This window comes from Colobus angolensis, unplaced genomic scaffold (genome assembly GCF_000951035.1).
Source record: "Colobus angolensis palliatus isolate OR3802 unplaced genomic scaffold, Cang.pa_1.0 Scaffold276, whole genome shotgun sequence".
NCBI lineage: Eukaryota > Metazoa > Chordata > Mammalia > Primates > Cercopithecidae > Colobus > Colobus angolensis.
The window spans coordinates 460,014-485,624 of NW_012115999.1; the positions used below are offsets into that span (position 1 = coordinate 460,014).

Genomic DNA, 25,611 nt, shown 5'->3' on the forward strand with positions numbered 1-25,611 from the left:
TAGGAAATGGCCCCAATAGGTGGCATGGTCTAGAAATATCAACAGGATCCACAGAGGTGAGATGAATTCACAGCTTGTAGATTTATAATACTTACAGCCAATACTGGGCACCGACTGCGTACTCAGGACGTTTTGTGTATTTCATCTCCAGTATTTAATTCATAATAACTCTGTGGGGTAGGTTGTATCATTACCATTTTAGAAGTGAAGAAACTGAGGTTTGAACAAGATATGAGCCATAAGAAACTGCACCAAAGTTTGAACCCAGATCTACTGACCCTTTAGTATGTGCTTTTGTACCCACCACGCTGCCATCACAAAGCTACGTTTGGGACATATACCTTTTAAGGTATGCCACTTAAAAGAAACCTAGCATTTGCCAGCCCTGCTGAGCAGTGATCTGACCCAATGAATCAAGGCTTATGTTCCTGGACATCTCTACAGCCCCCATATCTAGGATCCTGTAGGGCAGCAGATGCTCAAAATATGTTGGTTGACTGAAAAAAATGAATGGATCTTCCCCATGGCAACTGACAGCAAAAGGCAAACAAAAAATCTTACAAGCCATTTGCAGCAGCTGAATGGCGAGTGTAAGCAGATCAGGAAAAGAGGTTAAAAAAATTGATGATGATAATAATAATGGCTAACACTTAAAAAGGTCTTACTATGCATCAGGGTTGTGAGTGCTTTATATACATTAACTCATTTAATCATCAAACAATCCAATTAGTACTCCTGTACACATTTTAAAGAGGAAGCTGAGATTCAAAGAGTATTGCCCGATGGTCCAAGATTGGCAAATGGCAGAGCCAAGATTCAAAGGCACTCTGACTGAAGGGCTCTTTCTCTTCGCCATTATGGACCCCAACCTCCTTATGCACTGTGCCTTCACTTACCAGAGCATACAGACGCCTGCTCTCTCAAAGCCCTTGCTGAGCTGAGACACCAGCATGTATGAGTGAATTAAAGAGACTGTCTCCAAAGTTCACGCCACCTGAGCCAAAGAACTCACGAGAGACAAAATTCAATCTTTGCCCTTTTACCTTGGACCTCTAAAATTCTTCCCATCACTGAACCTAGAACTCACCTTCCAAACCCAGGGGAATGTTCCATGTATTTCTTTTCATAATAGCCTCCCTCTAGAAAACAAACTTGACTTCTGCCAGGATATGCCATTATGGCTACACTCATTAATAAAATCAGATTTCTCCTCCATCTCTAAGCTTAGCACTTTTCCTAAACATAAACCCTCATAAATAGCTTGGAAATGAAGTTGATCCTTTACCATTATAAATTCCTATAGAAAAGTCTTCTAAACCATGCTTTGGTACCTACCCACCCAACCCCATACCTCCCCATGGGGTGGGAAGATGGGGAGAAACATTGTTTTCAAAAGGCGTTTCTCACCAAAGTCAAAGCTGCTCTAAGAGTGCTAAAGCACCACTTTGCACTTCCCATCTTGTTATTTCAACATGGGGATAATATGAGTAGGCACCGCTGGAGCAGATTTTCTTGATAGCGACCCTACTGACATTTGGGGCCAGATAGTTGTTGTGAGAGACTCTCCTATGAATTCTAGGAAGCTTAGCAGCATCCCTGACCTCAACCTCTAAATATCAGCACATACATTCCCAGGATTGTGACAACCAAAAATATCTCCAGATGTTACGTCCCTGGTGGAAGGGTGAGGGTGGGGTGGGGTAAGGGGATAACTGCCCCCGCTTGAGAACCACTGCTCTAGAATTATTATCAGAATTAAATGTATTTCACATAGAAGGCTTACCACAGAGTCTAGTACTTATCATTATGTTATTCAATATGCATCAAACCACTCTTGAATCATCATTCATAGTTATGCCAGCATCTCACACACTACAGATGTTCACTGTCCACTTGATTATTCATGCCTGACTTTTGCTGCTGGCTGCAGAAGTTCATAGACCACAATCCAGTCACTCTGAACCCATTTCACTGCCTAGCCTGAGGACACAGTCACGGTGCTCTTAAATTCTTGAGATTTATCCACGTTAATTCAAGGTTAGGGCAGCGCAAGGGCCATGTACAAAAAACAGAGAAAACTAGCAGAATAAAATTGGGCATTGGGCAAGAGGCTTCTGAATCATGGTAGCCAAAACAATGCACTCCATGCTGAAAAATGAAGTCGCCATTTCTTAGTACTGAGAGATTCTTGACAATACAGTGGGGCATGAAAAAGGAAACAAGAAGAATAAACATCAGAAAGGAAGAGATGAAAATATCCTTTCTGTTTATAACATGGTCATAATCTAAGAGAACTGACAAAGTTAACTAAAAAGCTGCAAATGATTTGCAAGTATGGGTAAATTAATCAGAACCAAGGCAAATTCTCCTAAATAACAGCATTGCTATAAGCCTGTGAAAACCAGTTAAATTAACATAATGTGGGGAAAAGAGAATACTATTCACAGTGAGAACAGAAACATAAACAAAAAAACCTAGGTATTAACTTAGCCAAACGTGTGCTTCTTTTTTTTTTTTTTTTTTTTGAGATGGAGTCTTGCTCTGTCGCCCAGGCTGGAGTGCAGTGGCCTATCTTGGCTCACTGCAAGCTCCGCCTCCCGAGTTTTACGCCATTCTCCTGCCTCAGCCTCCTGAGTAGCTCGGACTACAGGCACCTGCCACCTCACCCGGGTAGTTTTTTTTGTAGTAGAGACAGGGTTTCACCGTGTTAGCCAGGATGGTCTCGATCTCCTGACCTCGTGATCCGCCCGTCTCGGCCTCCCAAAGTGCTGGGATTACAGGCTTGAGCCACCGCGCCCGGCCACATGTGCTTCTTATATAAAAGAAAACCACAGAACTTTAGTAGGATAAATAAAGGAAGACAAGAATTCAGGAGAGCTAAGCTCTGCTTCTTGATGAGATAATTTAATATCCAAATTTCCCAAGCTAATTTATAGATTTAGCACAATTGCACTTAAAATAGCGGTAGGGTACTTTTTCAAGCTTCATAAGGTAATAACACTCAATGGGGAAAAAATAGATGAAAATACCAAAAGATACTCTGAAAGGCAAAAAGGTAAGTGGAGGACAATGAGCTCCTTCATATATCAGAATGTTCATCAAATTGAGGGCACATTCTGGGCTCTGTCAGCACCAAAACTAAAACTACATATCAAATAACCAAATGAGTAACTCCAAAATTGCTCCCTATACTTTTTTTTTTTTTTTTTTTTTGAGACAGGGTTTCACTCTGTTGCCCAGGCTGGAGTACAGTGGTATGATCATAGCTCACTGCAGCCTTGACCACCCAGACTCAAGCAATTCTCCCACCTCAGCCTTCCAAGTAGCTGGGACTCCAGGCAAGTACGGCCATGCCTGACTAATTTCCTTATTTTTATAGAGATGGGGTCTTGCTATGCTGCCCAGGCTGGTCTTGAACTCCTAGTCTCAAGCAATCCCCCACCTCAGCCTCCCAAAGTGCTGGCAATACAGGCATGAGCCACCATATCCAGGTTTTAATAAATGTCCCAAAAATAACTAGAAAAGGAATCACTATTTAATCAATAGTGATTATTTACTAAATAATCACTGGGATGACATGATATGAATATGAAAACAAATTAATCTTAGACCTATCCCTAACAGCATACATGCCAATGAGACCTGGGAAAACTAAAGCAAAATCTGAAAGATCACATCAGAAAAATGCTAGAAAGGGGAAACGATTTTTAAAACCAGACCTGCCTTCCCTGAACCACAAAGTCTCACACATTGACGGTGGCTACTTAAATTGGTTGGATCCTCTGCAAAGACATCTGATCATATACTTCACAGGCCATTTCCCTTCAACCTAGTAATCCTGTTCCTCAGATTTTGGCCTGCACCAATGATACAAAAATAATAAAAGATTAAATGTATAGAATCTTTATAGTAATTTATTTGTAGCAGCACACATGGAACAATCTAAATGTTGGCAACAGGGTTTGAACTTCTAAAAACTGTGTTGATAGATTACTGCAAAGCTATCAGGAACGTCAAAGGCATCATCCTACAGTAGATTTGGAGCCAAAAGATCCCAGCCCTCCTCTTAGCAACCTTTTTTTTTTCTTTTTCTTCTATTTTTTTTTTTTTGAGACAGAGTCTCACTCTGTCACCCAGGCTGGAGTGGAGTGCAGTGGTGCTATCTTGGCTCACTGCAACTTCCACCTCCCGGGTTCAAGCGAATTCTCCTGCCTCATCCTCCCGAATAGCTGGGATTACAGGTAAGTGCTACCTCACCTGGCTAATTTTTGTATTTTTAGTAGAGATGGGGTTTCACCACGTTGACCAGGCTGGTCTCAAATTCCTGGCCTCAAGTGATCCGCCCACCTCAGTCTCCCAAAGTGCTGGGATTATAGGTGTGAGCCACCATGCCCGGCCATTAACTTATTAACAATACTCTCTTCATCTGTGAAACAGAAATTGCAATGCACACACCTCAGAATTGCTGTGAGAATCAAGAAAATAATGGATATCAAAGTATTACTTTCGAAACTATAAAACACAGCCTACACATCAGAAATCATTATTCTAAAGAAGAAGATGATTTAGAAATATATGAACATGCACATTAAATAATGTTAAATGAAAGAAGAAAACAGAGCATAAAATGGTCCATGTATATGTAACGATTACAATTGCTTTCTTGGGCCATTGTCATTCAAGTTCCCGCTATCCCAAGAGTCACCAGACAATGTGGCCTGACTACCTCAGGGGATCCTCTTACATATAAAATAAAAGTAAATTCTCGCGGGGCACAGTAGCTCACGCCTATAATCCCAGCACTTTGGGAGGCCGAGGCGGGCAGATCACGAGGTCAGGAGTTTCAGACCAGCCTGGCCAATATGGTGAAACCTCATCTCTACTAAAAATACAAAAATTATCTGGGCATGGTTGTGGGCATCTGTAATCACAGCCACTAGGAGGCTGAGGCAGGAGGATCGCTTGAACCCAGAAGGCAAAGGTTGCAGTGAGCCAAGATTGCTCCACTGCACTCCAGCCTGGGTGACAGAGCTAGACTCTGTCTCGAAAATAAATAAATACATACATAAATACACAAATAAATAAATACTAAATTAAATTCTCCTTCCCTAGTTTCAAGGCCCTGAATGATCTGGTCATGTCTATTACCAACTCATCCCCAGTCAGTCTTATTCACTCCACCAGTGCCACTGGCTTTCTTCTGTTCCCTGACCTAGGGGACAAGCACCCCCAGTCTCTCTGCCTGGAATGGATTTCCCTTTCTCTAGGCCTCTGATCTTTGCCTGGCTCACCATTGCTCGAACTTCAGAGCTCTCAGCTTTAATGTCACGATCTGTCATTCTAAATGAAATCCCTAACCACATCTGCTAGTATCTAACACCAGTACCACAGTTTGTCGGGGTTTTTCCTTCATAATCCTCATCACAGTTTACAGTTATATTTTTATTTGCATGATGATATGTTTCACATCTGCTGGCCTCACTGAACTGTAAGCTCTATGAAAACAGTACTCATGCCTGACTGCTTCACCACTAGATACCCAGCTAACCATCCCACAAGTAACAGGTGCTTAATAGGTATTTATCCAAATGAAACAATAAATTTCTATTTGTTTTAACTTTCTTCATTCCGTAGAAAACTAAAGCTCTGGAGAAAGGAGTTTTCCTAGGCCATTGAGACAGATGGTGGCCAAGCTGGGATTGGAATCATGACCACTGCTGCCGGTCCAGGAGTAAGGACAGGGAAGAAATGTGTCAGGTGAAACCAGAAGTGGGGAAAGGATGCAGAGCGTTTCCATCTACTCTGCAAAATTCTCTAAAAGCTCATAAATGAGGAGTTTTAATTTTTGGATAGTTCATTCTTTTTCATTAAAGAATGCCCAAATAGTGGTACTCTGGCTGGGGGTAGTGCCTCATGCCTGTAATGCCAGCACGTTGGGAGGCCAAGGTGGGTGGATCACTTGAGGTCAGGAGTTTGAGACCAGCCTGGCCAACATGCTAAAATCCCGTCTCTACTAAAAACACAAAAATTAGCCAGGTGTGGTGCTGTGCGTCTGTAATCCCAGCTACCCGGGAGGCTGAAGCATGAGAATTGCTTGAACCTGGGAGGCTGAAGCATGAGAACTGCGTGAACCCGGGAGGCAGAGGTTGCAGCAAGCTGAGATCGTGCCACTGCACTCCAGCCTAGGTGATAGGGTGAGACTCAGTTTAAAAAATAAAAAATAAAAAATCACAATTAACTATTTTCCCAGCCACATGACTAGTCAGATCTATTTGAGAAAATTAATAATAAAGGCAAAAGAAAAGAGGCGATATGGCCACTCTCACTTTGTCCAGTTTGTTCCATAGGGACCTTGGCCTCTGAATCAGGCTAAAACCAGATGAGGATCCTGAAAGCTCTAAAGTTTTCTTCCCCTTCCTGTCCCCAGCCCTGTTTGTACTGAATACCTACCACCCACACAAGTTAACTGTTACTTTGGAACCAAACTGAGCTTTGCACCCAACTTTCACAACTCAATTCAATTTATTCTTTGCCTAACAGAAACAGTGGAAAACTAACCCTGGCTGATGGTTCCCTGTGAGTCTGCACAATGGGGGCACAGGAGACGGGAGGACCCAGGAGTTACCAGCAAACCAGGACACAGAATGAAAAGGCAAGCACTGCCTTTCAACAGGGTTGCTCTGGGGTATACTGTTCGGCTCCACGCCAAACATAGTGTTTCTATATTCCTGGCAGCAGCAGACAGACTTTGTGTATTCTTACTATTCTTCCTAGTGCAAGGGAGCCTCCTCAAGGCCTGCAAACTAATGGGCCTTAAGACATTTCTGGCCGGGCGCGGTGGCTCAAGCCTGTAATCCCAGCACTTTGGGAGGCCGAGACGGGCGGATCACGAGGTCAGGAGATCAAGACCATCCTGGCTAACACAGTGAAACCCCGTCTCTACTAGAAAATACAAAAAACTAGCTGGGCAAGGTGGCTGGCGCCTGTAGTCCCAGCTACTGGGGAGGCTGAGGCAGGAGAATGGCGTAAACCCGGGAGGCGGAGCTTGCAGTGAGCTGAGATCCGGCCACGGCACTCCAGCCCAGGCAACAGAGCAAGACTCCGTCTCAAAAAAAAAAAAAAAAAAAAAAAAAAAAAAAAAAAGACATTTCCCACTCATTCAGTAAATACTTACTAAGCATGTCCCAAGGGCCAGGCTCTGTGCTGAGCTCTAAGGCCAAGCGTATACACTCCATGATCTCAGGAGACAGGCACTGCGCAATGAACTTCCATACACTGCAGGCAACAGCTATCATGGACTGCTAACTTCTTCCCCTACCTAATGGGCAGGGCTGGTTCTCACTATGTGAGCTAACAAGGTGGCCCTACAACCCTTAAGAGGTTCTGATGTCTAAACAATATAATCTAGAAATCTAAACCAGGTGGATTGGGAAGCTGCCATCAGTCAAAATTTGAGATTCCGAGACACAGGCGCTTTAGCATACAGAGAGAGCAAAGCAAAAAAGGATCTGCAACTGGAGGGCCACCAGGAGACTGGTTCTGGTGCTACTTTCTTGACTGACGAACGCTGGACACCTATACCCCCCTGAACCCCAGTTCCGTCAATTGTACAAGGTGCAAGCCAGATCTTTCCAACTCTAACAATCTAAGCATCAGCAACCTGAAATAAATCACATTTCTTTCTGATTCAGCAAAATACACTTCCTTTAGAAATCAGGAAGGGAGGTAAGGAAAACAGGCTAGCAGGCAGTGGTGTAACAACTTAAGCCCCTTTGTGTCAGGGTGTTGCATCCCACTTCCTTCTTTAACAAGAACTCTGCCACAAGGCTACAAACTGCCTTTAGCTAAACCTGCCTATCTCTCTAATCCTAACACTTCTAAACCCATCTGCAATACCCAGCAAGAAGCAACAAGACCAGTGGAGTCTGGCCCAATTTGAATGACCCAACCCCACATCCTGTTGCAAGATTCCTTCCCTGGCTAAGCACGGAAAACCTCTTCTCTGCCCTTTCTTCTACCTTCAAGTTGCTATGCAGTTGCAAAAAAATAAAAAATAAAAATAGTCTGGAGGAGGGAAGAAAAGTCACTGTGATGGGACAGACTGAGGCTTGGCCCTAGTCCTAGGGATCTCAGCTTCTGGTTGCAGCGCAGTTGCTGGCTGGGTGACCTTGGGGCAATCCCTTTCCTGCTTTATACCTTAGCTTTCTCATCTGTAAAATAAGGGGTTCAGACTAGAGTACCCCAGAGCCATAGCCCTCCTTTCATTGCCAAGATGATATGATTCTTCCCACTACTCATTAATAGACACATAACATGGATAAACCACGGCAGAGACAATTTCCCAGCAAGTGGGCCCCTTCCACCAGGATAAGAAGGGGCAGGAGCCCTGGACCACACCATAGTGAAGGAATAAGAGTAATGACGGACATATAGGACTAGAACACCAAGACTTGGGAATAACCACAGAAGGCAGGGAGAAAGGCAAGGAAGGAATCAGAAACTTCAATATTCTCAGATGGGGGATAGGCAAAATAATGATACCACTGCAAAGCAATTTGGCACAGTGAGTTAGAGTGCTAGCTCCAGAGTCGGATGATCTGGATTTGAACCCTAGCTGTGCTCCTTGTTAGTAGTGTGGACCTCAGAGAAGTTACTTAACCTCTCTGAGTAGCCCGTTTCCCAGCTACAACATGTGGAAATAACAGTACATCACAGGGCCTTAAAAGGAATAAATCTAGCTAATAATGCCTAATCAGTTAGTGCCTCGCACATGGAAGCTCATTCTAAGTGTTTGATTTTATTATATTAATATAATATCATCTTATTATACTTTACAATTACAGAAAACAGATAGGATCCATAGATTCTAGTCCCTGTTCTCTCACTAGAGACCTGAGAATTCAGGTTCCCCATTTGTAACAGGAGAGGCTGAACACAATCAGTTTTTCTCAAATGAAGACCTGTATACACATTGCTGAGGGATTATATTTAAGTTCTCTAAGAGGATTTTAAACACTTTATTTTCATTTCAATCATCACCTAAACCAAGTCTAATAAACACATATGGATTTTTTAAATGCTTACTTTAAAACCAAGTTCTGGCACAAGATTTCAAAGCCCAACTTTACATTTGTGTTTATGATTGTGTTGGCACCAGTATAATTGTAGCAAACTCATGAGAATGGAACAGGTGCGGACTCAACTTATAAAAGATGAGACTGGACCCAATGAAAGCCAAATACTATCAAATTAAGGTCATACAAGTAGAAACATGGGTGGAGAATTCAATCATTAGTACATGATAATATAGACTGGTCAAACTCCAAACGCTCAGCACGACAGCATTTACTGCCATGCAACTTATAATTTGGTTTCGGCTGAACAACAACTGCCTCACCATATTTAAGGTATTAATTTGAATGGTATTGATTGGATAATTTTGTTTGCACTTAATTTGTAAATATGTGTGGGTCATGTAGTTGTATATAATAGCCTATAAGAAGTTTATATCTACTTTTACATATGTACATATTTAAGTAACACTATAATAAAAAAGGAATTTTGTGAACAAAAGGGTGCTTTGACACTTTTGTTCTTTTACAGACAGTGCAAGCATTATTCTAGTTTGAGGAAAACTGAATGAAATTCTCTCCAAAGTCCCGTGTAGCCCTTTGAATCTCAGAAAGATGATCATTTTTGTAACAGACATGTTAAGCTGCATTAAGATAGCCAAGTGGGGATACTGGCTTAGAATCCAGTAAAAAAAAATAAATAAATAAAGGCAGAACAGGAACAAGAGACGTAGAAACTAACTACAGAGAAATGCATCCTAGAGATGGGATCTCTAAGGAAGGGTGTTCAGAGATAGACAAAGCTGATGTCTGAGCTTCAGGGAGTTCACTCTGCCCTACAGCCCTCACACCCCTCTGTGGAACAGTTCCATTCACCTGCGCATTAAAGTTGATCTCCAGATTACTCAAAGCATTATTGGCCCATCTGGGAAGTGAATGGCTTAGAACCCTCCGCAGAAATAAAACAAGTCTCAATTATTATATTCCTCCAGGCCTGACACAAATCTGTAAGGAAAGAATCCAGATTGACACCAGGATACCCAGTATTGATCTCTAAGAGTGGGGCCATTAACTCGCTTTACTCACAGCTTTCAGAAATACAGGGGCCCATTAGGGGCTTTTGGAGAGCCAGGTGGCTCCCATGGCTGCGGCAAAAGGAAAAAGTGGGGTGGTCAGGCAATTTGGTGCCAGGTCTTAGGGATCAGAACTCATGCCTGGGCACCAGCACAAACCAAATCAACTACTTCTACCTGGCTGTAAATCTGCCCTCTATGATAAGCCACACGCCATATCCGGACCACACAGTCCTGTGTCCATAAGAGCCAGATTCCATTAATCCCTGTATGAAAACCAAACAGTTTCCTTCCCTCCCTCCCTCCTCCAATTCCCAACTCAAAACCACAAAGAAGAATGAGAGAACCCCCCCGAAAAACCCAAGCTTACTGTTTGTCTTCTTCTGAAAGTGAGGTTCTTCCACAGCAGCAACCTCAGCTGAGGCCAACAAGCCATGTTCCCTCAGCCAGCACCCACAGCGTGTGGCTCGGGAGCCCTGGAAGGCAGCGGCCAGAGCTCACAGCAGGGACGCCGTGGCTGGTCATTAACTGAAAGATAAAGCAGGAGGGGAAACAGCCGTCAGTTATTGCTGCAAAGCCATACACCAGTGAGGACTGCTAATCCAGCCCTCTCAGCTGAGACCTCCAACACACAGCTCTGCGTCATGACTGCTTCTCAATGGGTCATGAGTCCCTAGCTCCCAGCCTCTGGGTTCACCCACAAAGAGGGATCCGGGAGGTGTTCCGACAGCAGGCTAGGAGCTAGTTGTTATGGTCCTAATCATTTAGTTCCATGGATGTTATCATTTGGGAATGAAGAATGCATTTCTGAAAATAGACCTCTCTCAGGTGGCTAGAACACTGAGGATGGAAATGGCATAGTGGAATCCCAGAGACCTAACTCTTCTCTAAGAAAATGCCTCCCCTTACTTAGAAAGTCAGCAGCATTTGTAAATTTTGCCTCAAGCCTGGAGCGACTTATACTATTCCCTGAACTTCCTTACAGACTAAATTTTCAGTGGGTTACACAACTGAGTCCTTCAAAAGATAAAAAGCACCATTGACCAGGCGTGGTGGCTCAAGACTGTAATCCCAGCACTTTGGGAGGCTGAGGCAGGAGGATCATGAAGTCAAGAGATCAAGACCATCCTAGCCAACACAATGAAACCCCGTCTCTACTAAAAACACAAAAATTAGCTGGGTGTGGTGGCAGGCGCCTGTAGTCCTAGCTACTCGGGAGGCTGAGGCAGGAGAATCGCCTGAACCAGGCAGGTGGAAGTGCAGTAAGCCAAGATCGTGCCACTGCACTCCAGCCTGGCGACAGAGCAAGACTCCATCTCCAAAAAAAAAAAAAAAAAAGCACAGTTTCATAATCTGGAAAGCCACAACATGCCTTAGATGAGTGTGAGTAAACACCAAGAAAATGCCACCGACACCTGGCTCTCAGGTAATGAGGACAACCCTAGAGCTGTGTCTCTGGAAAGAAAACAGTATCCCATGGAGAAGCAAGTCTGCTACGGCAGGCTCAGGGCATCAACTGTGAAACCAACAAACAAGCTCCCACAGTCAGCACATATGCACACTTCTGGCCTCGTTCCACCTGCACCTGAACACACTGCCCCCCTACTCCATTGGGTGTCACAGGTGCCTCCTTGGAGGACTGTTTGCCATGCTAGGGCAAGAAGGTCTTCTCATGAACAAGGGATACTACTTTCTGTGTGTCCCAGCCACCCATGCAGCAGTTGCCCTTATTTAATGCTGGAATAGTCCCAAGTAGTTATACTAAAGTTACAGCTGGGGAGGGGGCAAACGATGAAAAATGGAAGAAGGGAGGACACACAGGTGAAAATTCGGCCCCGCTGGCACTTGGTAGCGATGAACTCTCCTAGCTCTGCTTATAAAATGGCTCAGTGAATCACTACGGCCTCTAGAGGAGTCAGGGCAAGAGTAGGGTGGGACACTGGGCATGAGGAACAAGGAGCAGAAGGAACTAAGAATGCAGTAACGAGGTACGGATACAAAATCAAGCACTAGACTAGAAATCTGTGAGTCCAAATGAGATCGCATGCCAAGGTCAGTCTCTAGTAGAACAATACCCTTTTATCTCCCACCCAACAAGGACTCGGATTAAAACTTCTAGAAAAGTCAAGAGATTGGAGGAAATTGCAGTGTCTCAGAAGAAAAGACAGCCTACCACTATGTATTCCAATTCATTCACTGACAGTCCAATAAATCGAGAAATTCTCTGAAATAGTAAGCCTTAGGACCTATTTCTTTTCTTTACCATTTGCTCAGCAAACTTCTAGAAGGACACACACCTCCAAAGTTTCTTACTCCAAAAAGAGGACGAATTAAAGCAGCACTGCATCAGTTTGTTCAAAGATGACAACCGGCAGCACAGCACTGGCAGCCAGAGCAGCATTGTGAGACACATGCTTGTCATCCCAAATTGTTTTCTAAATGGCTCAGGACGGAGCTTGCATTCCAGAAACACTGAAATAATTAGCCAGATTTTTCTCATACGGAAGCTGCTCTCCAGGAATCACTTCGTTGACTTAGAAGCTACATAAACCTTTTCAGATCCCCAAGGTAACACTGAGGAGGGTACAAGTAAAAAAGGAAAAGTACCAGAAAGAGCCCAGGCATGAATTAGCCCCGGCTTCCCAACTATGTGCCCCTGGCCAAGGCTTTATGCTCTCTGAGCATCAGTTTCCTCATTGTAAAATGAGGATGACAATACTTACCTTGTATGGTGTTCTGTGGATTCAACGTGATAATATAAATAAGTTCCCAACACAGTACATGGCTTAATGTAGGTGCCAAAGCAATGTGAGTTCCCTTCTCCCCATTTATCTTTCTTCATTCCAACAATATCCTCTAGCCGAGAAATGGTTATATCCTGTCTAAACAGGACTTTCCATTATTTCTAGCAAATCCATTGTGGGTTTCTGGAAAGGTAGGAGGGGCAAAGCAGGAAGGATGAAATCTTAATAGCCTAATGTTGCAGTACCCAGAGCCAAACCCAAATACAGAATATCACCTCCCCTAAACCTTGAGTGGAGAAGCTCAAAGGAAGAGAAGACACACCTCTACACAACGTTCATGAGAAGAAGGGAAGGATGAGTTTTCCTGGACAGCATTTTCTTGGAAGTAAAGTATCTGGGTTTCCAAAAAAAAGGAAAAAAAAAAAGGTTCTGACTCCAAGGACTCTCCAGGAAGCACACGGAGAAGGTTGGTAAGAAGTAGCATAGAGCCACAGTAGAAAGTTCTACCGTGGCTTTGCTGGGCACAAATAGGCAAGCTTCCTGCTCCAATTCCTCCCGCCCACCTTGGCACTGACCTGGCCTCCTGCACAATTTGCTCCCTCATCTCAGAACACAATGATCAATACTGGGAGCAATTCTGTCCTAAGAGGAGGGTTTGGCAAGGCCTGGCCCCTTCTGCTCAGGTAACTGAAGCCAAAGGGACATTTCCACATCAGTTTTCCAAGTTAGTGAACAAACAAAAACAAACCAAAAAAAAAAAAAAAAAAAAAAGAAAGCTATAAAAGAGACAGTACTATGTACTAGATTTCTCAATGTTTCAAATGCAGCACACTCACTTCTGCCTTCATACACATTTCCAGTTACTGGCTGGAAAGGATCCCACTTCCCAGTCATCCCAGTCAATAGGCCACTCTGATCCTGCTCCTAGATGACCACAACCGCCACCTCACTGGTCTCCCATCCATTTGCCACAGAGCACCCAAAGTTACTCAGCTAGACCAAATATCTGAATATGCCACTCCCCCACTTAAAACCTTTTGCCAGCTCCTCAGCACCTGAACATAGAGTCCAGTGCTCACCAAGGTCTACCTGGCCTCCCTTCTGGGACTCCAGCCTACTCTCTCACCACTCCCCACCTGCTAAGCAATGCCCTGGGTGTGTGTACAGGCTCAGAATATGCTGCACGCTCTCCTACCACTGGGACTTCACTGGTGACTTCTCTTGTCTTAAGACACTTTTTCAAGCACTACTGGCCTGGCTAACTCCTAGGTCTCAAACTTGGGTCTCCACTTCTTCAACGTCCTTTCCTGATCTCCTCCCCCGCAACTGACATGTGGGTTCAGAGCCCTTCCTACGTGCTCCCTAGGAAGGCTGGGCTGTGAAAGAAGATTTCTACCTTTTGAGTCAGAGCAGGGACCATTCCTGTTTCCTTCATCCCTGTTTTCCTTAGTATGCAAAAGGGTCCTGGCTTGTCGTAAACGCTCGGGGATGTCTGCTTAATTAATTAAGAGATGGACAGGAGAAATAGGGTGCCAGAATTCAAGGGTGGTGGCACTCCTGGGCCTCTGGTAACTCACTTCTCAAGCTTGATTAAATGATTTGGGCAAATTATCCCCAGAGAGGGAGCTCTGTGTTCAGCAGCTTCTACCATATGCTTGAAAGTCACAAAGGACTGCTGAGCTTCCCAGGTGACTCCTGGGGCATCCTGAAAAATGTAATAGACTCTAAGTCTGCTTCCCATAACCGCCAGGTTTAGCTAAGGACTGGGCAGCCCCCAAGGCCAGCAGGGCCATGCAGTCAACTTTCTGCCCGTCCTCACCCTCAAGCCCGAGGCACACTCTCTCTGGGTCTCATCAGTCACCCAAGTGATCACCCCTTGCCAAAATGTGACAATCTCCACACCTCAGCCTTGTTTCATACAGTTTGGGCATGGCAGAAGTGACTGCTGGAAACCTTTGGCCAATTTTTTAAAGACATTTTAACTGCAAATGCCACTGATATTTTGAAGTTCTTAATATCTACAGAATACAACGGACTGCTAAATTAAAACCTTCCCAAATAAGCAAAAACACTCATCATTAGTTGCAGAGAAATGCAAATTAAAACCACAATGAGGTATCATTACATGCCCACTAAATTAAAAATTAAAAGTGCTAGCATGTGTATGGAGACACTGGGACTCAAGACACTGTGGAATTGTAAAATGGAAGAGCCACTTTGGAAAATAGTTTGACAGTTTCTGCTAAAGTTATATATAGTATTATGATATGACCCTGTCATCCCATCCTAGGTATTTGTTAATATTTATAGAAGCCTTATACAGAATAGCCAAAAACTGGAAACAATTAGTTGTCTAAAAGACCATCAACTGGTGAATAAATAAAACTGGGGCCAGGCGCGGTGGCTCATGCCTGTAAACCTAGCACTTTGGGAGCTAGAAGCAGGCGGATCACCTAAGGTCAACAGTTTGAGACCAGCCTGGCCAACATGGTGAAACCCTGTCTCTACTAAAAATATAAAAATTAGCTGGGCACGGTGGTGGGTGCCTGTAATCCCAGCTACTGGGGAGACAGGAGAATTGCTTGAACCTGGGAGGCGGAGGTTGCAGTGAGCCGAGATCGCGCCACTGCACTCCAGCCTGGGAGACAGAGTGAGACTCCTTCTCATAAATAAATAAACAAACAAACAAATAAATAAAACTGGGACACTTACTCAGCAAGAAAAAGGAACAAACTACTGATACATGTGACAACCTGGATGAATGCCAAAAGCCTAATGCTAAGAAAAATAAGCCAGACACAAAAAACTACATACTGCATGATTCCATTTATATGACATTCTGCAAAAGGTGAAAAGAAGGGGACAGAAATGAGTGCAGTGGTGACCAGTGGTCATGGGTGGAGGCGACAACAGACTGAAAAGGAGCATGGCAGTGACAGATACATATGTGTATCCATATTTCAAAACTCATCATACTTTTGTAAAGGGGAAGTCTTACTTTGTGTAAATTACACGTCAATAAATCTGAACCAAATAAACCGCCTTCCATTATCATAATTAACATACCTCACAAGTCATAACTTGGAAGACCTAAGAACTGGATAGTATAAAGCCTGATTATTGTGTGATCTCCTTGGAAGAGGAATAGTAGATAAATATTCATTACCACTTATGAATTCCATAAACAACTGCAGCCTTAACTCTGCAGGGCTCCCATGAGCCACAACAAATATTTATCGAGTGCCTATCACATGTCAGGTGTGTTCCAGACCTCAGAGATTCAGTGGTGAACAACAGAAGCAAAGTTCCTTCATTCATGGGGCTCCTATTCTACCAGGGATGGGGAAACAGACAAATAATAGTGGGTTGTTCAAGCAGTGGGTGGTGGTGGTAGGAATGATGAAGAAAAATAAAGCAGAGTAAGGGGACAGAGAGTAATGGGGCGGAAGTCATTCCTTTCTGATGAAGCATCTTTAGGACAATGAACTGAGACAGTGGACCATATGCTACCCACAAAGGGGTGGTTTAAATGACAGCTGGGATTATAAATGATTTTTACTTTTCCCTAAACCAAAACCTGGAATACCAGACAGCAGACAGATTCAGTGATGCTGGCAAAAGAAAAACACACACACACACACACACACACACACAAGTTCACAGGAAGCTGGCTGGGAAGGGAAAATGATGACCCTAGTTACCATCTGGCACCTGTTCTCCCACTTCTTCCTCACCAAAACATTGTGCCCTTTTGAACTTGACATGCACATTTCCAGGAGAGACGAGAGATGAGAATTATAAAGAAGAATAAAGGGGCCAGGCGCGGTGGCTCACACCTGTAATCTCAGCACTTTGGGAGGTCGAGGCAGGTGGATCACGAGGTCAGGAGATCGAGACCATCCTGGCTAACACGGTGAAACCCCGTCTCTACTAAAAATACAAAAAAAAAAAAAAGTAGCCAGGCAAGGTGGCGGGGGCCTGTAGTCCCAGCTACTCGGGATGCTGAGGCAGGAGAATGGCGTGAACCCGGGAGGTGGAGCTTGCAGTGAGTTGAGATCCCGCCACTGCACTACAGCCTGGGCGACAGAGTGAGACTCCGTCTCAGAGAAAAAAAAAAAAAAAAAAAAGCAGCAGCAGCAGCAAGGGGGAGAGAGGATGACACCAAAAAGACAAGATAGGAGGAATTTTCCGCATCTGGCATAGCCAAAAGAAAAACAGGAACTCCTTCCCGTGACTGCCCTCTACCCTTCTGCAGCACTAAATCTGTCTAGGGAAATACAGTGAGGAAAGAAAGCACATGTATCTGTACAGCTACCAGAAGCTCTTTGCTTGTGCAGTAACAAAAGGGCTGGCCGGTCTTCTTCCTTCCTGCAAGAACACTGCCAACACGTGAGCTTTAGTGCTGGGCTCCCATCTAAGGGTGACAGTCAGCACTCATGCCTGAGCCAGGGCAGGTTTCAGAAGAGGGAAGTCTCCAAGCAGGGACCATTCAAGTGTCACATCTCACTGGGACAGAGAAATTGGCCCCTCTGGGTGGAAGAGGAGAGGCTTCCACAAAGTCATGCTCCATTTGATTGTCGTTATTAGTAGATAAAATCTCTGAAGACTCACTCCCACTACACCCCTCCTGCAATCTTATAGAAAGAGCAGCTGAGGCCTCCCCCAAAGCAAGTGACTTGCCTAGCATTAGACCTGGTTTCTCAAGAAGTAACTTTTTCAACAACTCTTATATGCCCCTTCCCACTAAGCTATTTCTCCTATGATTTTGTTTGTTGTTCTGAATGCATTTCTCAAAGTTCTATCCAAATAGTTCACATACCCAAAATGTGCAGTTAGCAACTAATTTTCATCTTTCAAAAACAATGATTATATGAAAGCTATTTCATTAAACCTTAAACAAATAAGAGAGAGAGAGAGAGAGAGTGTGTGTGTGTGTATGTGTGTGTATTCCACTTTGTTCAAACTTCCAAAAAGTTACCAGAAGTGAGATGGAAGTTGAAATTTCCAACAACAGCTATCAATATATCTCTCTTTTATTATTTTGTTTTATTTTATTTTTGAAATGGACTCTCACTCTGTGGCCCAGGCTGGGGTGCAGTGGTGTGATCTCTGCTCACTGCAACCTCTGCCTCCCGGGTTCAAGTGATTCTCCTGCCTCAGCCTCCAGAATAGCTGGGATTACAGGTGCCCACCACCATGCCCGGCTAACTTTTTTATATTTTTAATAGAGACAAGGTTTCAACATGTTGGCCAGGCTGGTTTCGAACTCCTGACCTCAAGTGATCTACCCACCTCAGCCTCCCAAAGTGCTGGGATTGCAAGCGTGAGCCACCACGCCCGGCCTCAGTATCTCTCTTGATGAGGTTGCTTCTAGATGTCTTTTTCGTAATTGAGGTATAATAGAGAAATAAAAATGTTATATATTTACAGTGTTCTAGATGTCTTATATCAAGAACAGCTTGCCAGTAAACTACAAAGCAGGAGGTGGATTTCAGTATATCAGATATGAACTGAAAATACATTGGTGCCAAAGCTCTGATTGCCTATTCATGAGATGTTGACGCAAAAGCAAGAATCACAGATGTGACTCATGTGCCTCATCTCCAGAGAGACGCACAGGGTCCTACAATATTAGGACATGAAACTTCTAAGCCCAACAGAACATGCTTGCTTTGGAAAAGGTCGGTTTTCTAATTGCCTCTCTGATCATGTGTCTTTGGATCGGTAGCCACGTTCAGGGACAAGCCTAACAAGGTTACAGAAGGCCAGGAGACCTGGAAAGAACCCATGATTGAAGACAGAACGTGGCTGCTGTGGGGGCGGGAGGGGATTTTGAGTCATCCTGCAATTTCTCCCAGGCTGACCCATCAGCTTAATTGAGCCTGAAGCTAATTTGACTGCCTCAGTTTAACTTTTCTGGTCTCCAGATGCTACTGGGCCCTCTATCCTCAAGCATATCCTTGCTGGGATAGCCTTAAATTACACCTCCTCACACTCCTGAAACATTCCATAGATCACAATTCCAGGGAAACTGCCTTGAGGTTAGGAGTTTGCAGAAGGGTCATGGGCTGGTACTCTCCCCTGAAACTATGTTCCTACTTTTAATGGCAGCCCTTTAATAGTCAAATTTGAGAAGCCAAAAGGGGTAAGAAATCCTCCAAGGTAAAAGTCAAGGATGAAGCAAAGTTATCCAATCATTCCAGAGGAATTCTATCATTCTAAAAGAGGTTCTGCTATCACACTGCCCATTTAAAAATATATAGATCCAATGAATTTTATTAATTCCAATAATCTGTAACTTGGTTGCAGTTTTTAAAGTACCAAATGCATTATACTTACTTGTTAGTTACAACAAGATAACAGGTAACTGTACCTTCTTCTTTCACTTGAATATATATGCAATTTCCTAGACAAAATTGTTGCTAACAGCCAATTTTCAAAATAAAGGCTATGAATTTGTAAAAACTGAAACAAGAAATCCATGAATATTGTACAAATCTACAACTAACTTTTGAGAAGCATAATTCTTCATGTTGTCTGTCAACAATATAATTTTACAGGAGATCCTGACCGGGTGTGGTGGCTCATGCCTGTAATCCTAGCACCTTGGGAGGCTGAGGCAGGAGGATCACTTAAGCCCAGGAGTTTGAGGCTGAAGTGAGTTATGATCATGCCACCATACTGCAACCTGGGTGACAGTACAAAACCCTGTCTCAAAAATAAACAAATAAATCAGGAGATCCTAAAGGTTTAACTCCATCTATATCATGTCACTGATACTTGGACAACCAAAGATCCTATTTATCACCCTCAGCATTCCCATTGGCACCAGCTAAATGGTCCCAGGGCTTCTAAACCTCACAAGAGCCAGGATTTCTGAAAGCAGATCTGTCCTGTACCCAAGTCCTTGTTTCATCACTGTAGAACTACGAAGAAACTCTAACAAAACGTTAGAGACAGGCTCTCTTCCCCTGCTGATTTCCACTAAGCAAACACGGAGCAACCTTCAAAGGAAGACTTCAGCAAACAATACCACCATTTGCCTTTTCCCTGGTCGGGGGTATGTAGCACATAGAAAAAAAGAACCTTTCCTCTAGAAAAGAAAGCAACCTTTCAACATTCTATGTCATAGAAAAAAATCAATTTTTTTCAGCCACAATCATAACACCAGAATAAAAGAGATCTGAAGGGAAGGGATTAGTGAATTCATAAACACCCTGAGCTACAGAAACACAAGCAGGCAAGCCTCTATCAGCAATCCTTTACTTGCAGAAAAACTTGGTTGGATAATGTTCCCTGCTGTTATAGGATGGTTTTCCAAGAGAATTTTGGGAGAAATGGTTTAGTGACTGTATCACCAAAGATCATTTTGTCTGGATTACATCTCTGAAGAATCAGCGTCTTCAGATGTGCAACCTTCTCTCAGCCTGAAGGATTTATATTTATGAAAGTGCTCAAAGCATTTGGGGGCGACAGGCAAACCCAAATCTTACTCACTGTCTTTATTTCTTTTCCTTTGGGTCTATTCTACTATGCAGAAAACTCCCCAAATCCTTACTCCTTTGTTGTCTTGAGTTAATTGTTTCAGCAGGAAGAAAGGAGGTTTTAGAGTCAGAGAAAGCTGGGTTTGAATCCTGACTCTGCTACTTACCAGCTCTGGCACCCTAGGGACTCTGAGCCCCTGTATCTTCTCCAAAAAATAGAGCTGATAATGTATGTAAAACATTTATCCAGTTCCTGGAACAAAGTAAGTGTACAGTAGCTATTATCATGATTAATGCTGCAGTATTCATCAAAGGTGGGGCAGAGAGTGGATGGTTTATTAAAGGAATCTCTTTTCTGTCGTCTTTGTCCACAGAAAGACACTATGTCTCTTAAGGGCCTTTCCAGAGCAAACTGGAGCACTCTCTAGTACCCAGTGCACTGGTAGAGGTGAAAGCATTACAGGGTATCCTGTTGCCACTTCTGACCATTGTTTTACTATAAAACCCCCTCTAGGGGATCCTCGCCACTTACTTACTCTATTTTCTCTACATTCTCATGGAGGTTGCTCTTATTTTTCATAGCACACTGCCACCTTCCTACAAGTTTTTAGCACCTGACTCAGTTTTCCTGTCCATCCTATTTCTTCCAACTTCTCTGTCCAATAGAAATCTCTATTAGAAATCTGAGCCTTGGCCAGGTGCAGTGGCTCATGCCCATAATCCCTGCACTTTGGGAGGCTTAGGTAGGTGATCACCTGAGGCCAGGAGTTCGAGACCAGCCTGGCCAACATGATAAAACCCCGTCTCTACTAAAAATACAAAAAAGTAGCTGGGCATGGTAGTGGGTGCCTGTAATCTCAGCTACTCAGGAGGCTGAGGCAGGAGAATCACTTGAACCCGGGAGACAGAGGTTGCAGTGAGCTGAGATCATGCCATTGCACTCCAGCCTGGGCAACAAGAGCGAAACTCCATCTCTGGAAAAAAAAAAGAAATGTGAGCCTTATAATTCCTCCATCTTTTCAGCTCTGCCTACAATATTCTCTAGTATACTAACTTATCAGTGATCCCTGATAAATTAAGCCATGTGCAACAAGCTACTGTGTCTCACCATCTTTCTACTCGCCACTACACTGAGCCCATGATGACCCAGTGCTCCACAAACATGCTTAGAATGGAAGTAAAACCTCAGGGATAAGATAGTTAAAGCAGATTCACTACAGTAACAAACCAATCAAGAAACTGCAATGAAAGTAAAGGTTTGGGTGACAAAATTTCCAGCTGTGTTCTAAGAAACATAATTTCAAGCAGGAGTGTATTTAATCTGATTTTCCTCAAAGCCTCTCTAATTTGTAGGGAAAGACATTCATTTTCATTAACTTCATGTGAGCTAGAGAGAATCTGTGATTGAGGCTCTAGAACCCCTGGTAAACATGCCAGCAAGCAAGGGCACCTTCCCCGGAGGTTCAATCTAGAATGTAAGACTGTCAGCATTGGTAAGGAGTCTTGAACTCTAAATCCACAGGCTCAAGTCAGGAACTCAGGAAGCCTATCAACACCTGGATACAATTTTGCCACCTTAACACTTTATTCCCTTTACTTGTGCCAAACTGAGTTATCCAATCTCCAGGCTCTTGTCCAGTTCTAGTTCATACAGTATCAGCAGCCTTCCCCAGAATGTCCTTTCACCAGCCAGCTCTTGAAACAGTCATATGTCATATGTGCAAGACACTTCTATTTCTGCAGCCCGGCGAGAGCCAGCTAACTCGGTTAGTGAGAATTTAATCAAAGTTCCAGGGCAAGCACAGAGACACAGAGTCTAAGTCTTGCCCTCCAAAACCTGCAACCAAACTCCTTCTTTAGAATAACCAAAACAAACCTTCTCGCTGGTTGCCTCACTAAATTAAGAGAAGAAAGGGGAATAAGATCACAGGTTTAAATCCACACACTTGTGATTCTGAAAAACAAAAACTGGCCGGGCGCGGTGGCTCAAGCCTGTAATCCCAGCACTTTGGGAGGCCGAGACGGGCGGATCACGAGGTCGGGAGATCGAGACCATCCTGGCTAACACGGTGAAACCCCGTCTCTACTAAAAAAATACAAAAAACTAGCCCAGCGAGGTGGCGGGCATCTGTGGTCCCAGCTACTCAGGAGGCTGAGGCAGGAGAATGGCGTAAACCCGGGAGGCGGAGCTTGCAGTGAGCTGAGATCTGGCCACTGCACTCCAGCCTGGGTGACAGAGCGAGACTCCGTCTCAAAAAAAAAAAAAAAAAGAAACAAAAACTTAAGGGTGTTTTTCTTTAAACACTGACAACACGAACTCCATGAGGTCTGAGAGGATCCTACAAAAGGATCTGTATTATTTCAATATTATCAAGATTCCGAGTGTTCCTTGTAGAAAGAACTACTGTTATTAAGATTTTCACAAATCAAACATTCTGTGTGCCAAAGAACAAAGTGGGAAAAATGAAACTGAATTATTGGGTTGCATTTTTGCTAGCCTCCTTTTCTCAACCGTAGTTCTGAAAAATTCACACAATCCAATCCCCCAAGCAACAACGCACTCTCATCAGGTGAGAGCTGGTGTTGGTCACACACTCTATGAACTAGAATTGGACAATGTACCAAAATGGAGTGCCATCTGGGGTCAGAGTGCCATGCTCTTCTCTGCAGGCTCCAGGGACATGTCCACTCTGCTTAATGGAAGCCACTGGAACCAAGTGTCAGACAGCCCTCTGTTTGCTCCACAGAGGAGAAAGCCACGCTCTGATCATGTGAAATGTGACTGGAATTGTAAACTGAAAAATGGCACTAATTTCACTAAATTTGCAAATCCTGCAACAAGACTAACAACTGAATAAACAATACTTGACCAACGGCTTTCTTTACCGTGAACTTAAGGTTTTTACTATAATTAACACAATCATTAAAGTAAAAAATAAATAAATAAAAACACTGCCTTGATTCCCAGTTAATTTTAAACAGCCAACATCAACATCAGGTTCCACGCTTTTGCATAAAGAAATAGCCTTTAGGAAACCCTCAACATTCAGGATTTTGTTCTGATTCAAACTTACAAAGAGCAATTTTTATTTGAGAGAAACAAAAAATTCCAATTGAAAAAATGCCTTAAGATTCAAATTGGACCAACAGACAGGAGAAATAAATGAGACCGGTCCAATATTTAACATTTGAGTGTCCATTTTAAGCTGAAAGGAACAGATGTCTAGAGACACAATTTCTTTTTTTCTCTCCTATAAAGGGCGCTGTAATAGTTATCCTAAATTCTGATATAGCATGAAGAAGCCTGGATTAAAGAGGCAAGAGACTAAGATTTTAATTTCCAGTTAATGGCATCTGGAGAATAAATTTAACAAGCCATTCTACCACTGTGGGTAATGGAACAGAAAACAAGTCTTTTTTTTTTTTTCTTTTTTTTCTTGACACAGAGTTTCACTCTGTCGCCCAGTCTGGGGGGCAGTGGTACAATCTCGGCTCACTGCAACTTCAGCCTCCTGGATTCAAGCAGTTCTTCTGCCTCCACCTCCCAAAGTGCTGTGATTACAGGTGTGAGCCACCATGCTCAGCCAGAAAACAAGTGTTTTTGATGAAGAAGCTAAAGTGGATGATCTTCTGAGTCTAAGAAAACTGCTTGGGACTTGGGTATCTAGTAGCCATGGAATATATACATCCCAAAGAGCTTAAGAAACTGTAACACTAGACCCCAACATCAAAAATATGTTGCTATTTCCTCCCACACTGCTGGTAGGGGTGCAAACTGGGACACTTTGGCAACTTACATTAAAATGCTATGAGAGAACAGGGGAAGCATTCCTTAAAAGTTCTAGGAAAGGTGTTATGGAGGAGGTAGCATGAGAAATTCAGCCAAGTGGGAAAAGCACAGACTTGGGAGTCAGACAGACAAGAGTTTGAATCTCTGGCTCTGCCATTAGCCAAATATGGAACCATGAACAAGTTATTTAACTTCTCTTTGTGTCAGGTGAATCATCTGAAATATGGGGCTAATATAATAATAGGCAAGCTCAGTATTTCCTCAAATGTGGGAGAGTTACACAGGATGAATTTAAGTGATATTCAGAGGATTTTAGGAGATGAACAAGCACAATATTAAACACTGAACCACATCATGAGAAAATATGGTTCTTTTCAGCACTTCTTCAGCCTATATAACATTCTTATTACATTAAGGAGTAAGCAGCTGGATGCGGTGGATTCTAGCACTTTGGGAGGCTGAGGTGGGTGGATCTCCTGAGGTCATGAGTTCGAGACCAGCCTGGCCAATATGGCGAAACTCTATCTCTACGAAAAATACAAAAATTAGCTGGACGTGGTGGCATGCACCTGAAATCCCAGCTACTAGGGAGGCTGAGGCAAGAGAATCGCTTGAATCCAGGAGGAAGAGGTTACAGTGAGCCGAGGTGGTGCCACTGCACTCCAGCCTGGGCAACAGAGCAAGACTCGTCTCAGAAAAAAAAAAAGGAGTAAGCTTTTGTTTAGTCTTCCTTTTGACACCTCTTTAATGCTTACTAATTCCCTTTTAGTAAGCATTAACAAAGTAAGATAAGTCTCATGGTCACCTGGGGCCTTTGGGAAACAACAGTTTATCTTACACATACACTGTAAGAAAAGTAATTTGTCTTCATCCTAATTATTTTTAAAATTACCTTTCATTTATAACTGACACTGGTTTTCCAATTACAGGTCAAATATAGTTATTTTTAAATATATTGATGATTACAAAAATGTGAGTCAATTTCTGTAACTTGAGTGGACCGAAATGTTACCTATCTCAGAGTTCCAGTGAAAACTAAATGAGATCATATGTAAGAAGAACCAGCCCATGCTGTGTTCCATCACCCACGGTCTGCTTGATGAGTAAAATTTCAGTAGGTGAGGAATATAAGTAGAGGATCGAGTGTGAACCAAGGCAAATACAAGAGATGGACATGAGATTCCAGAACAATGAGGAGCCAAACAATACCAGGAAGGGGTTCCTAAAGTAGAAGATGAAAACCTGTAGAGAGAGACTACTTTAACAGGTACCAAACCATACTTAAACGTTAATCAGTCTAGTGAGAAAACCAGCTATAGTTCCTTCAAGCATGTGTCTTATAATCTAGGACAAAATTGTCAAAATGGGTTACAGCCTTATTTCTTTTTTTTTTTTTTTTTTTTTTGAGACGGAGTCTCGCTCTGTCGCCCAGGCTGGAGTGCAGTGGCT

The 25,611-nt window shown here is 43.3% G+C and overlaps 1 protein-coding gene across 2 annotated transcripts in view; it reads right to left on the reverse strand.

Annotated features, from left to right (window-relative positions):
* Positions 1-25,611, reverse strand: part of ABCA1 (ATP-binding cassette, sub-family A (ABC1), member 1) — a 149,594-nt gene that overhangs the window by 113,047 nt on the left and 10,936 nt on the right. The window contains exon 2 of one of the 2 annotated variants that reach the window (XM_011948232.1): positions 10,515-10,672. The exons of the other annotated variant lie outside the window; for it this stretch is intronic. Within the exon in view, the coding sequence (XP_011803622.1) occupies positions 10,515-10,580 (66 nt within the window). The 5' untranslated portion in view covers positions 10,581-10,672. The remainder of the gene's footprint in view (positions 1-10,514; positions 10,673-25,611) is intronic. 2 annotated transcript variants of the gene reach the window in all.